The sequence below is a fragment of the Salvelinus alpinus genome, chromosome 12 (genome assembly GCF_045679555.1).
Source record: "Salvelinus alpinus chromosome 12, SLU_Salpinus.1, whole genome shotgun sequence".
Taxonomy (NCBI): Eukaryota; Metazoa; Chordata; class Actinopteri; order Salmoniformes; family Salmonidae; genus Salvelinus; species Salvelinus alpinus.
This window is the reverse complement of record NC_092097.1, coordinates 10,270,952-10,285,286: the sequence shown is the minus strand read 5'-3', so window position 1 is coordinate 10,285,286 and position 14,335 is coordinate 10,270,952. Positions and strand designations below refer to the sequence as shown.

At 44.1% G+C, this 14,335-nt stretch overlaps 2 protein-coding genes across 3 annotated transcripts; one reads left to right on the top strand and one right to left on the bottom strand.

The window, feature by feature from the left end:
• Positions 1 to 142: 142 nt before the first annotated feature.
• edem1 (ER degradation enhancer, mannosidase alpha-like 1) lies at positions 143 to 6,522 on the top strand. 2 transcript variants are annotated; one of them, XM_071334913.1, is made up of 12 exons: positions 143 to 758; positions 1,660 to 1,732; positions 1,854 to 1,957; positions 2,209 to 2,380; positions 2,656 to 2,839; positions 2,959 to 3,133; positions 3,253 to 3,373; positions 3,539 to 3,709; positions 3,802 to 3,875; positions 3,985 to 4,081; positions 4,489 to 4,617; positions 4,878 to 6,522. In XM_071334913.1, exons 1-12 carry the CDS (start codon positions 295 to 297, stop codon positions 4,965 to 4,967), a joined length of 1,854 nt encoding a protein of 617 aa, XP_071191014.1. In that variant the 5' UTR covers positions 143 to 294; the 3' UTR covers positions 4,968 to 6,522. The 2 variants fall into 2 exon arrangements, with proteins under 2 accessions (XP_071191014.1, XP_071191013.1); XM_071334912.1 differs by having other exon boundaries at positions 144 to 758; positions 4,489 to 4,668.
• Positions 6,523 to 7,068: 546 nt separating this feature from the next.
• LOC139535482 (guanine nucleotide-binding protein G(t) subunit alpha-like) lies at positions 7,069 to 13,707 on the bottom strand. The gene is made up of 9 exons (XM_071334914.1): positions 13,417 to 13,707; positions 9,812 to 9,854; positions 9,564 to 9,705; positions 9,243 to 9,400; positions 8,804 to 8,932; positions 8,474 to 8,603; positions 8,065 to 8,218; positions 7,660 to 7,866; positions 7,069 to 7,448 (listed from the first exon to the last, which is right to left on the bottom strand). Exons 1-8 carry the CDS (start codon positions 13,520 to 13,522, stop codon positions 7,676 to 7,678), a joined length of 1,053 nt encoding a protein of 350 aa, XP_071191015.1. The 5' UTR covers positions 13,523 to 13,707; the 3' UTR covers positions 7,069 to 7,448; positions 7,660 to 7,675.
• Positions 13,708 to 14,335: the final 628 nt, after the last annotated feature.

Below are 14,335 nucleotides of genomic sequence, written 5' to 3'. Positions count from 1 at the left end.
TTCTATTGGCTCTAAAGTTATATCGCTTGACATACAGCAAAACTGACATGCATGGTAGCCAATTGCTGAAACGCGCCGCCCCCCTCTTGATGACGATATGACTGGAGCTCCAATCACACCGGGGAACCGGGGAGGGGCTGGTTTTGTTGACAGGAAGAGTGTGGTGCGCTGTCGAATTAGTCAGCCAGGCTGCCTAGGTGGCTTGTAAGCAATACACAGAAGACAATTCAGCCATCTATTCATCAAAGGATTGTCAAATTGAACTATGGTTTTTAAGACCGATCCAGGGCAAATATGCAATGGAGGTCAATAGTGGTTGCTCTCGTCGTGCTCAGACTCACTGTCAGTTGTCTGCTATGGCTAGCGTTTGGACTGGGACCTAGCTGGGGGTTCAACTTCCCCCTTAATTTCAATTTCAATTTGCACAAAATAGAACTTTTTAAGCAAGATGATGGGGAATCCGCAAAGGCCAATTCCTGGTCTCAACGAATACACGGCCATGGAGACGCACAATGCAGAACCTCTTGTGCCAGTAAAGAGGACTCACCTAAGAAGTCTTACCTTAGCCTCTTTGAGGGGGACAGGGACGAGTATGACAGGAGATATAGCTCCTTCCCGGACACACTCAAGTTAAAGATGAAAGGCATGGCCAAAGACATGTTCTACTTTGGATATGACAACTACATGAAATATGCCTTTCCTGAGGATGAGCTGAATCCCATTGACTGTCAAGGGAGAGGGCCTGACGTTCTCAACCCGTGAGTCATCTATAGCCCGATAGCTAGGCCTAGAACCAATCTGGTAACACTCACGTGAAATTGATTATTAGGCTACGGGTATGTGTGTGCACGATAATTTGCTGGATTGATTGATGTTATAGGTTGGTAGACTACCCTGTTTTACTAGCTGAAAGGTGTGTCCACTGTCCGTTCAACATTTCCATTCTGACTGATGTCTGGTAACTGTGTCTGTGGTTAGTGTAATTTGCATCGGTCTGTCATGCAGGACTTGCTAACAGATCTGGTTAAAGTTATGTAAATATCTAAATAAATATAGTTACAGTAAGGCTGGGGGTTCTATTTGCCGGGAGACCAGGCAAGGGTTCTATTTAAGCAATATGGCTAAGGGATGTTCTTATGCACGACGCAAAGCGGGGGGCCCGGATACAGCCCTTAGCTGTGGTATTTAGGACATTTACCACACACCTCAGAGGTACCTTATTGCTATTATAAACTGTTACCAACATAATTAGAGCAGTAAAAATACATGTTTTGTCATACGTGTGGTATACGGTCTGATATACCACAGCTGTCAGCCAGTCAGGGCTCGATCCACCCAGTTTATTATTGCCTTTATATACCGGGTAGTTTGGATACTGGGTGCTGATTGGCTGAAACAGCATTCAGATGTGTGTATGTGAGACCATATACCACAACGTTTAGCCTTTTCACCTTGACATTCTTTAGAATCTGATAACAAAAGGCACAGCTGGACAAAACTTAATTTCTCTCAAGCTGAAACGGTCAATCCATTTAACTTGTTCCACGTGTGATCAAGTTGAATGTGATCCCGTTAGTAATAACTTGGTGCTTGCAATATAGCCTACATATACATGCCCTCGGTTATTGTCAAGCCTGTTTTTCATTGCTGTTTTTTCAGGTCAAACATCAACATCAATGATGTTTTGGGAAACTATTCCCTGACACTCATTGACACCCTTGACACTTTACTGGTAAGCAGCCTTATTCTGTATTCCTGTTTTATTTTTTGGGGGCTTTTAGAGGAATGGTATTGCTAAAACAGTTTACTGTCAAGGGTCTTTTTAATGATCCTGATAATGTTTCTCATTCCAGGTCCTGGGGAATGTGTCAGAGTTTCACAGAGCGGTGAAGTTGGTGATAGACACAGTCTCTTTCGACAAGGACTCCACTGTGCAGGTGTTTGAGGCTAACATCAGGTATACATGTCATTTCTTTCAGATAGTGACTGAACTTTGTTTCATTAGCTTAGGGTCAAGTTACAGATGTAAAGATGGCGCAAACCGATTTACAACCACGGCGGAGTTTCCGCCAACGTTTCAGTAAACCACAAAGAGCATTTCGTTGTCTTCACAAGTGGCACAACAAAAAAGAAGCAATACAAGTGTTGTGATTGTAGATGAGGTATTGATGAAGTATTGTTTAATTCGTTCATTCTTTGTCCCTCCAGGATCCTGGGTAGCTTGATCTCTGCTCACATCCTCCTGACTGACCCCAAGCATCCCTTCGGCAACGTGGGCCTGGTGGACTATGACAATGAGCTACTGCACCTGGCCCACGACCTGGCAGTACGCCTGCTGCCAGCCTTCGAGAACACCAGCACAGGCATTCCCTACCCCAGGGTAAGAGGAGAGGAGAGCTGCGTAGTTAATGACCTGATATTGCCTGGGTTCATAGCGATTTGACAGTCTTGGTTTCGTACCCGGGGGAAAAATACCAAACAGGGGTGGAGGGAGATCCTAAGACCATTAAACAACCACAGAGATCCACTACAGTATGTCTCATTGACATTTACTTCACCTGTTGTTTACAATATATTACGAGTACAACTATGCCCTATTGAAATGACTGTAATGTTCTTCAGTGACTGGATCGCCCTGTCACTTCCTTTCCTCAGGTGAACCTGAAGAGTGGTGTCCCTCCAGACAGCATCAATGAGACTTGCACAGCAGGGGCTGGCTCCCTGCTGGTGGAGTTTGGCATTCTCAGCCGTCTGATTGGAGACTCCACGTTCGAGTGGGTGGCCAGACGGGCTGTCCGAGCCTTGTGGAAACTGAGGAGCAATGAGACGGGCTTGCTAGGTGAGTAGAGGTCCATTTTTTGGGGTGTAGTCTATGTTTGTATGTAGATGTTTGCTTAAGCGTAGCAGCGTCTTTCCCATCTTGTTGCACGTCAAATGGTTACCTCTTTTAACTCTCAGGGAACGTGGTGAACATCCAAACGGGACAGTGGGTTAGCAAGCAGAGTGGCCTGGGAGCAGGGATGGACTCGTTCTACGAGTACCTGCTCAAGTCGTACATCCTGTTTGGAGAGAAAGAGGACTACCGGATGTTCCAAGCTTCTTATGAGAGCATCCAGAACCACCTGAGAAGAGGGTCAGTCCTGTGCTTGAATTGACTTGATGGTCTCTCTGTGTGTGTCTGTGTGTGTGTTGGTATATTGGTAATGTGTATGATGATGTCGTCTGAGAACCTTCTCCCCTGTTGACCTGCAGGAGGGAGTCATGTAACGAAGGAGAAGGGGACCCTCCACTCTACGTCAATGTGAACATGTTCAACGGCCAGATCATGAACACCTGGATCGACTCCCTGCAGGCCTTCTTCCCCGGCCTCCTGGTAGACACCTCTCTCTCTGGGAATGGGGAGCTGCGCAGCCCTGCATATGTCCTCAGCCAACATTGTCCCAATAAATGTTGTATGTTCATCCTGACAGTGTTATTACTGTTTGTGATGATGACGTTTTCCCTGTGTTGATCTCTGACCTTGTGTTGTACACGTCAGGTGTTGAATGGGGATGTGGAGGAGGCCATTTGCCTGCATGCATTCTACTACGCCATCTGGAAGCGCTTCGGGGCCCTGCCGGAGAGGTACAACTGGCAGCTACAGGCACCTGACGTGCTCTTCTACCCCCTGAGGCCAGAACTGGTGGAGTCCACCTATCTCCTGTACCAGGTACCAGTGCTTCACATTCATTTGAAACACAATGTTTGTCTGTTTTAATGTTATGAGCTGCTTTGAGTGAGCTATTTCATTTCCCCTCCCAGGCAACCAAGAATCCTTTCTATTTGCACGTTGGAATGGATATCCTAGAGAGCCTAGAAAAAAATGCCAAAGTCAGGTATGAGTCGGATCTTGGAAAAAGACAACTTGAGAGTGTTTTAGGATGTCTCGTTCTACTGACTTGACGTCACACCTGGGTTCCCTAAACGGATGTGTGTATTTGGCAGGTGTGGGTATGCCACTCTCCACCACGTGGTGGACAAGTCCAAAGAGGATCGCATGGAGAGCTTCTTCCTCAGCGAGACCTGCAAATACCTTTACCTGGTATGTGTACCTGTACTGTCTGAAAATACCTTTACCGGGTATGTGTACCTGTACTGTCTGAAAATACCTTTACCTGGTATGCGTACCTGTACTGTCTGAAAATACCTTTACCTGGTATGCGTACCTGTACTGTCTGAAAATACCTTTACCTGGTATGTGTACCTGTACTGTCTGAAAATACCTTTACCTGGTATGTGTACCTGTACTGTCTGAAAATACCAATACCTGGTATGTACCTGTACTGTCTGAAAATACCTGGTATCTACCTGTACTGTCTGAAAATACCTTTACCTGGTATGTGTACCTGTTCTGTCTCTTGCCCTGTTGGTCAGAAACTGGAATGGGCTTTTCTAAGCTAATATAACCTGACTTTCCTTCTAGTTAATCCTATGACCCTCTCCTTCCAGCTGTTTGATGATGACAACCCCTTGCACAAATCCGAGAACAAGTACATCTTCACCACGGAGGGCCATGTGGTGCCTATCGACAAGCGTTTTCGGGAGAAGCAGTGGAACGACCTGTCCCCCTGTGAGAAGGTGGTAACAGATCAGGAAACTTCCAACGGGCCTTTCTCTAACAATAGCAACGTAATGACCCTCTGATATATAAATACATATTACTATGACACTGCCTGCAGGATCAAGTACAGCAGTTTAAAATATACAGTAATTAATGACGTACATTTCTTTTATGCTAAATTATGTGAAATATGCGGAGTAAGATTGCTGATAGGTTACTTGTGTATAATATTTTTTTCTGTACAAATCTTCCGCTCTCCTCTGCTTCCTCTCTTCAGTGTGACCGAATCCCTGAGGAGCGGAGGTATTCTCTACCTCTGAAGAGTGTGTACATGAGACAGATCGATCACATGGTGGGACTGTTTTGAGCTCTTGGAGGAGAGGAGGACACTGGTGTGAACGGGTCCCCAGTCTGTAGACTCACTCAGGCACAGCTTGTTGTGTGAAGAGGACAGAGGGGAATAGACCCTTATCGTCTCACCTCACCCCCCACTCCGAACTCTTCTGCTGCTCAGGACCAAGGTGGACAATACCAACTCTCTAGAACACCTTTGATTTTTTATTTTGCGTTATTGTTTTATAATATGCATCACTTAGTGTACAGAGGGAGACATTTCTTTTTTAAAGGAGACTTAAAAAAAATATGTTTTGAGTGTGACTCGTCGGGGTTGGTGCCAGTACGACTGGGATTTTTAGCTTCAGGAATAAATGAACGAAGCAATGAGGGATTTAGTGTTTGGGTGTGGGTCTGTAGCTAGGTGTTCTGAACATACAGCTGATCTGTGAAATATTTTTGGGTTGTGGGAACAGTGCCATCCAGATACAGGTTTGTAGTTCAAGTGCATTACTCAAAAATAGATCGCACTACACAGGGTGACTAGTGCCTCACTGCTTGGGATTTCCAAAGGCCTCTTGGAATGTCACAGTTCTTATGTTTTCAGAGGCCTCCGCTTCGGAGTCATCCAGCTTTTCTCTTTTATTCATTCAGTAATATTACGTTTGTGAGGTGAGTGTGTGAGATATGCATCTCTGACTATCATGCGATGGCCCTTGCAATAGGCAGATGTATGCATGTCATTTTATGTGCCATGACAGTGAGATAGAGATACTACACAATCACATGGACAACAGTGCCTTGGGCTTTTTGGTTCATTATTAATACAGACTTGACTTGATGCAGTGAAATAGGTTATTCCATTCTGAGACCGTTCTGTTTGTTGGAAGTCATTCCTCTTTAGTACAATATTAATGACACGGATCACGGCACATAGCCAGGTCAGTCTGTCATACCTGTATCGTTTGAACAAAGCCATAAAGTGTGTCATGTTTTTAAGATTGCTGTGTAAGAGTGGCATGTCTCCATTGAACAATAATGATACATTTCTATTCATAGTATTCCTATTCAAGAAAGGGCTATGTCATGTCAGACACTCATGCGGATATATTTTCTGTTGAGTATGCAGGTTGTACTGCTTTGTTCACATTCCTGTTAGCTTAGCTCTATATCCAAAGTTTTAGTACGTAGTAATACAGTATGTGTATGTGGAAGCAAATGGTCCTTCCCATCGATAACCATCCCTTAATGCTGCTAGCAGAATATCTCAAGTACCTGTGTGTGGAGAGGAAACTCAGGGATTGACAAATGTCATGTTTCTTTTCTGGGAGTGAACTCTTGGTGGTTTTTGTTAAAGATGATCTTCTTGACATCTTGTTTTGCCTCCATTGTCTTCGAACCTTCTCAGTTATTTTGGTCTTTTGATCAACTAATCAGGACTTAACCATTCTTCTCTTAGGCCGTCATGAATTTTAACTAACGATTTTCTCCTCTACAATACGATTCAGACCAAGTTGTAAGAATGGTTTTCTCTTCATGTCAGAAATCTCCTTTAAAAATAGTCTGAAATAAATGCAAAGTACAGAACATGACAATATTGAGGTGAATTTATTTAGTAATTAGTTCAGAGGTTAGTTTTCTACAGAAGCTTTAACTTAATTTCTGATTTCACATTAACATTTCATTCAACGTTTTACTTCTGTACAGAATGTGGCCCAAAGACCTACAAGGTATTCAAATGAGTTTGTGACCAAGCTACATCCATAAAAATACTGCATCTTTACTACATCAGTGAAATAGTTCGAGATACAAGTTACCCTCAACTTTACAAATCTGTGATGTTTGACATATAAGAATGAGTTGGTCCGATTTCATGTCATTGGTCCTCTCCTGTAGCTTGAGGTCTTTCATATTATGCCCACTATACATACAGCTCAATATCTGTTCTACACATACAACCCATTTTTGCTGATGAATGGGTTTCGTAACTTATTGTAACACAAGTTGAAATACGTCTGCAGGTGATGAGGCCATCTCATGTCCATCTCTTATGGCTTTATATGCCAGTTACTGGAGCATAGAGATTATACATTGCCTTACACCTATTCAAATGTACTGTCTGGGGGAAGAAGAAGTGCTTTCTGCTGACTGGCGCCAATGTATCAACTACAGGTTGCATAGCACTGCAATGAAAAGGAGTTCCTATTCAAGACATTTAACAAAGGATGATAGCTTGACTATGATTGACTTATAACATAAATCTGTACAGTATAGATCCTCTTACTTTGACAGTACACCTATTTTCCAGGTCTCACATGAACTGAAATGTCTTTGGTTATGATGCTGCGTTTGCCTGTATGAATTCATGTCAGTGTGTGTGTAGTATCATATTTGTGAATGGCAGCTTCCAGAGACAGTCGATGTGTTGGTCTCCTTCGTCCGGTCTTCTTGAGGAGATTGTTGCCCGCAGTTTGAAAGGGGAAGGAGATGGGATTCAGGGGGTAAAACCAACACCCTGAAACAGAGGAGTGTTTAGTGGAAATCACAGACGGCGTGTGTCATTGGGTGAGTGACAGAGAAATGACGTGCTAATTCATAGTGAGCTATCTTCCGGGTAAACTATAGTTAACTACGAGGCTCTGTGATTCAATGGGCAGAGTAGAGTACCATCCCAGAGGCAGACAATCTCTCAGTATCATAGTCTCGGCCAGAAGAGTTCCACTCACCTATACGGCGTGCCTCTTAGAAGAGACCACAACTCTTTAGGTTTTCTTTGATGATGATGTCAGTCACGGCGTCGAACACAAACTTGACGTTCTCTGTGTCTGTGGCACAGGTCATGTGTGAGTAGACCTCCTTGATATCTCGCCGCAAGTTCAGGTCCAGGAATTGGAGCTTGATGTAGTTACCAGCATCCTCATAGGTGTTGGGGCCTACAGGGGATCCAACAACATTCAGGGAAATAATACTTACAATATTGTCAAAAGACTCAACAGAAATCAGAGCTGTCTTAGGGTATGGATGACAAACACAGTATGCAATAGTTAAGCTCTGACATTGCTCTAACATCAAAATAAAGTGTGTTCCAAAGAGAATAGGCCAGAGTGACAGATCTGCTGTTGTGAGCCCACCGTCGTAGTCGGGGAAGCACATGCTGAGGTGAGCCTTCTTGATCTTCTCGGTGAAGACGTCTTTCTTGTTGAGGAAGAGTACGATGGAGGTGGCAATAAAGTAGCGGTGGTTGCAGATACTGTTGAACAGGTGGAGACTCTCATGCATTCGGTTCTTCATGAGGAGAGAGCCACATTAAAAAAAAGAGGGACAAATGAATTGCATGCATGAAACACGCTTATGAAACACATTTCTCTGCAATTCATCTCTCCGAGGGCTCACAAAAGCTAATTTGACCACGACACTACTACTACTACTACAGTGCCACAGTGACCTCAATCTACCCTCTTTGATCGTGACGTCTCTTCACTTCGTCCAACAGTGACTCCTTCAATCTAGCGTCTATAATGTGACGATAATGTATCTCACCACTTCGTCATCCTCCACCAGCACCATGTCGTAGGCGCTCAGAGCAGCGATGAAGATAATACAGGTCACACCCTCAAAGCAGTGGATCCATTTCTTCCTCTCTGAGCGCTGGCCGCCCACGTCAAACATCCTGCAGGAGAGAGCGAGAGGGAGCGCTTGCAGATGTCATTGTGTTGCTCGCCAATGTTATTACAATGTTATTAATATGTTATTAAAATGTTATTGTCATCTGAGCTCATTGGATTACTTAAGAGAAATGTTGCTTTTCAGTGTTTTGGGGATTCTGATCAATGGGGATTAATGCAGACTTCGTTGTATTTCTAGCCTCACCTGAAGTTGAGGTCTTTTAAGCCGAACTGGGTCTCTATGATACCAGTGGTCTTTACTCTTGATCGCAACATGTCCTGCTCAGTGGGGATGTATCCAGGCTGGACCAGCCTCTCCAAGTCATTCAGATAGCTAGGTGGGACACAGAGAGAGGAACAACCTCCTTCCTTCATCTGGTTCATCAACACACTAATATAGGATTAACGATTTCTCTATATAAATGTCTAGCAAGAGGTCCAAAGCTCTTAGGGCTAGTTTCCCAGATACAGAGCCAGGCCCTGGACTAAAAAGCATTCTCAATGGAGATTCTCAATTTGAAAGAGCTTTTTAGTCTTGGAAACCAGCCCTTTGTAAACTATGTGGATATGATGGTAATGGTTTCATAGGGATGGGGGAAAGGGAACAGGGATGGGGTTGGTCCAGTCCAGGAGAGTAAACCTACTATCCAGCGGAGTCGTTAAGCTGGTACTCGGAGGCCCTGTCGTAGCATGCCTGGATACCAGTGTCCTTCCACAGCCGGATGATGATGTCAGACAGCTCTTTGGGCATGGAACCCTCCTCAATGGTGTCTGCCAGGTGCATGAGCTTCCTGGAATCGTCCTACAGACACACACAAGCACAAAAACACACATCATGCTCACTATACTCAGTTTGCCAAAGGATTTTATGTCATATCCCAAACAATCTGATGTCTGGCTTGGGTATGTTATATAATCCACCTGTCTGAATAGTGTACTGTAGACAGTCAGTGTACAGTAGCTACCTGCTGAGCGGTGTCACCGTAGCCGATGTTGAGTTGAGTCATGCCCTTTACAATCGCCATGATGGACTGAAGGGTATTGCTGTAGATGATGGTGACAAACTCCATAGACTCTTCAAGAGAGTAACCATCTTGATGGATAATCCTGTTGCGAGAAGACAAGCAGCCACAAATAAAGTTGACATTTGATCTTTGAGACACCAATATGTTTTATGATATTGCACTTGGTACAATAGTGTCACCAGACTCACTTCATCTGTTTGACGATTGTGCTCTTTCCTGATTCTCCAGCACCTATACACAAGTGGGGGGAAAAGGTTTAGTGACACGCAGTACAATTATTTAGATCTCAGGTATGTATATAGAAATGGCAGACCGTGATCTACTGCATGGTGAGGTTTTGGGAGTGTGTAGATCAGTCTGTATGTAGGAAGCAGGATTCACATTTACAATACCAAAGATGACCACTGGGCCGCAGTGTTAAACTATTTTAGACCTGGATTACAGACCTGGAGTGACAGGTCCCAAAGTGTACTCCCTTCTTCCATTTCACTTTTCCCCTTTCTTTTCCTCTCCTACTATTCCCTACATTTTCTTTCCTGCCCTGTTATGGTCCCCTCTGTTGAATCGGTGTGTGCCCTGACCCACAGATGATCCACACAAGGGCACCAAGCTCATTACTCCTCTCCTAAGCCCCTCCAAAGCTGATGGCAGGAAGAACTTTATTGTCACGGAGATACAGTATGACTCACTCTCCTGCTGCGCCCTCTATAGCCATCATGGTTATTATTTGTCCCTGCCGGTCATCTATGAACGTTTCAACGTCTTGAAAAATGATCAGGCCTTAATGGCCACATGTTCTCTTTAAATCTCCACTCGGTACAGCCAGAAGAGGACTGGCCACCCCCCATGGCCTGACTCGTCTCTAGTTTTCTTCCTAGGTTCCTAGGTTCCTAGGTTTTTCCTAGCAACTGTGCTTCTGCATCTGCATTGCATGCTCTTTTGGGTTTAAGGCCGAGTCTCTGTAAAGCACTTTATGACAACTGCTTCCATAAAAAGGGGTTTATAAAAGAAATTTGATTGATTGATTGCAGGGCCAGTGAGAAACACTCACTACTTTACTTTCTATTAGAGTTTATATGAGTTGTGGAGGCCCCTCGGGGACAGTGTCAATGTGATAACTGAGCGCAGAGTACTATACATGCTGAATGCTGTTATGTCAGCAGCACCACCTGGAATCTGCATGTGTTCCACTTGCTACTACACCTCAGGGATTTACAATCCATATTGTGGCCCTAATCAAGTTTCTGATGACATGAAAGTGCTCCCTCCCACTGCCTCTCTCTCACCCTCTCATCCTTTAGGTCCTTCAATAGAAATCCTCGTTACTTCGTTCTGAACGATTTTGTAAGTTGAGCATCATTACTTCTGTATGGGTCTCCACTTTCTCGTTCTGAACTTCTAACGAGAGTGGGGCTGGTGTGTCTTCGTGTCAATGATCGCAAGAGCAGCTGCTCACCGGTTTGACGGCTCCAATGCAGTTCCACCTCCGACACCGAAATATCAACTTTGAGGGTTTTTGCTATCGCAGGTTAACACTAGATCTGATTGAATCTAGGCCTTAGTTCATGAAGTATTGGTGCAGGGTGTTATGTTGAGGGTGGACGTTGGCGTCAGTAGAGCTATGATAGGTTTGCCTTGGGGTAATTAGGCTGTAGGGGCTAAATGACTAAAATGTAAATGTAAATGTAGGGCATGTGTGTGTGCAGTAGTGTGAGGTTAAACCTTCTGTAATGCAACAGTTGTTGTTTTAGGATTACCGGGAGATTGAGGTGATTAATTACCAGAGTGTTTAGAACAGTAGTGTGACAGCCAGGGGTGGATAAGCTACAGCCTCTGGCCTTCACATAGAGACCGATGCTTAGTCTCACCAATGTTGCTGATGCAAAATGTAGTGCCTCTGAATATCAGGAGTTTCAGACAATTATTTTAGCAAATGTCTACAAGAGGGTAAATGTATTTGGCATAGTAATCCTAATATCGTTGACGTTTCCCTTGATTCATCCCCAATAAAGACAAAATCATGAAAAATGATTTGTGTAATTATCTCATCAATGAAAATAGCATTTGCAAGGCTGGTAAAGTTTAAATTATAATCCAACTTGGACACCATTCTTAGAACCAACTTGGTCTCAGAGCATTTCTTATTATTCTGTGTGTAAATCCGAGACACTCCATTTATTATGATTTGTTACGCTTCGTATTGTGTATATTAATTTGTGAATGTCCATTACCCATTTAGTATGATATATTAAGAATGACTATTCGTATAATATCTTACAAATTTGCAAAACATATGATATATTACAAATTCTAGCTAGGTGGCTAGGTAGCTAATGTTAGCTAGCTTGCTAACATTAGCTAGGCTATGGGTTAGGGTTAAGTTTAGGAGTTAGGTTAAAGGGTTAAGGTTAGGGGAATGGTAAGCTAAAAGGGTTAAGGTTAGGGTTAGTGGAAGAGTTAGCTAACAGTTGCAAAGTAGCTAAAAAGTAGTAAGTAGTTGAAAAGTTGCTAAAGTTATACATGATGAGATTTGAAATCGCAACATTTGGATTGCTGGACGTTCGCATTATACGCCCACCCGTCCACCCCGGCCAACCAGCTTACTTTCTTTTTTGCCTTAACCATCTGTCTTATGTAACCATACCAAACGTAACTTATCATACTAATTTGAGTGTGCCCGGATTTGCATTTACTATGTTACGTCTAGTCTATGAGACCAGACTGGGTGATTAACTGGGTGATTAACGATGAATGATATAATACCAAGAGCCAAGATAACATTGTCTCTGTCTACACATCTGAATTATTCAACCCCACCGGACTTAGGAAAATTGCAATTGGCTCAGAACAGGGCAGCACGGCTGGCCCTTGGATGTACACAGAGAGCTAATATTAATAATTTGCATGTCAATCTCTCCTGGCTCAAGGTGGAGGAGAGATTGACTTCATCACTACTTGTATTTATGAGAGGTATTGACATGTTGAATGCACCGAGCTGTCTGCTTGAACTATTGGTGCACAGCTCGGACACCCATGTGTACCCCACAAGACATGTCACAAGATGTCTCGTCACAGTCCTCAAGTCCAAAACAGACCATGGAAGGCGTACAGTACTACAGTAACTCAAGCAAGCAGTAAAATTTGATTTAAAAACATAAAAAAACACCTTATGGAACAGCGGGGACTGTGAAGCAACACAAACATAGGCACAGCCACATGCATACACACACACGATAAACATACGCACTATGCACACACGTACACATGGATCTTGTACCGTGGGTATGTGGTAGTGGTGGTATAGGGGCCTGAGGGCACACAGTGTGTTGTGAAATCTGTGAATGTATTGTAATGTTTTTAAAATTGTATAAACTGTCTTAATTTTGCTGGACCCCAGGAAGGCAGCAGCTAATGGGGATCCATAATAAATAAAATAAAAAATACTATGGACATTATCTTCTCTGTCAAAGCTAAACGACAGAGGAAAAAACAATCTCTATCCCCATCCATAGTATAGTCTACTCATCAATATAAACATAGGATTATACGCTTAGGGTCACAAGGTTGCTTTTCACAAAATGTTCACATTTCTATTACATATGCTATGGAAACAATAGACCTTTGACCAGATAAGATACAAGCCAATCACTGGACAGTCATATAGGGCCTTCTAGACGTCATTTTGTGTATAGTCTGGAGGATACCAGGTTATGATGAGACACCCCATAGAACACCCTCAACCCAGGCCATTCCCCAGAGCACAGGGCAAGAGGACCAGACATGCAGATGTTACCCAGCAGCAGCAGCTTGACTGTCCTGGCGTCCTTCTCTGCATCCTCCTTGAGTTTCTTCTCCAGCTCTTTGGAGTGCTTGTCCTCTGCACTCGCTCCGGCCCCCATCCTCACACGCCGGCTTCGGCCCTGTAGTGCTCAAAACCAAACGACGGGGGAAAAAACAGGAAAAAGGGTCCTAGCTGATCGTCTAGAGGGCCGACTGGCGCCGTCAAATACGCAGCTGGCACGTCAACTGCTTCTAAGGAACGCGGGAGAGGCGAATGGTGGAGTGTTTTCGAGTCTTAGGGAAGATTTTGGGCATCCTCTGTCCACCTGATCAGCGATGGCCAATGGGGCACAAGGACAGGAGACTCCTGGGGCAGGGGGAAAGGGAGCGGGAGGGCCGGGGGGTACATGGGCGTAGGAGTGACCTAACCTTTTTTAGGTTGAGGTTTAGGGGGACTTTGCTGTGCTCAGCGGAAGATGCACATCGGCTCAAGTGCTTATCTGTCCTCAGCTGCCTTGACAAGAGTGAGGGAGATAGAAAGACATCTATTTACCCACTGGCCTGTGCTCCAGGAGGAGTAAGAGGCCGCAGTAAGTAGTAGGTGAGGTAGAAAGAGGAAACCAGGTGTACAGTTGATCAGTGTGGTTCATGAAGCATGTTCAATGACGCATGTTATCGCTTGTTTATGAGAAGCTCGCCTATAGCTCCTATCGTCGATAGAAACACTCGTCTGGTCGAAAGCAGGGCAGGGGTAGTTACTGCTGTGTTCACTGTCCTACGCTTTAGAGGCTCACTGTATTTCAGCTGTGCCTTTCATGCCAGGGCTGACATCACCATTTAGTAAAAGACTACAGAGACTCTACAACATACTATAGTCAGCTCACGCTTGTGGAACACCTTGAGGATGCTGTATTTTCTCCATTGAGGGGTGG

Coding starts and splice junctions, on each gene's coding strand:
- edem1 (XM_071334912.1), top strand. CDS start 295: ATGCAATGGAGGTCAATAGTGGTTGCTCTCGTCGTGCTCAGACTCACT. Junction 3,134..3,252: donor CAGAACCACCTGAGAAGAGG/GTCAGTCCTGTG, acceptor GTTGACCTGCAG/GAGGGAGTCATGTAACGAAG. Junction 3,876..3,984: donor GAAAAAAATGCCAAAGTCAG/GTATGAGTCGGA, acceptor TGTATTTGGCAG/GTGTGGGTATGCCACTCTCC.
- LOC139535482 (XM_071334914.1), bottom strand. CDS start 13,522: ATGGGGGCCGGAGCGAGTGCAGAGGACAAGCACTCCAAAGAGCTGGAG. Junction 9,855..13,416: donor AGTCAAGCTGCTGCTGCTGG/GTAACATCTGCA, acceptor ACTTGTGTATAG/GTGCTGGAGAATCAGGAAAG. Junction 9,706..9,811: donor ACAATCGTCAAACAGATGAA/GTGAGTCTGGTG, acceptor TTCTCGCAACAG/GATTATCCATCAAGATGGTT.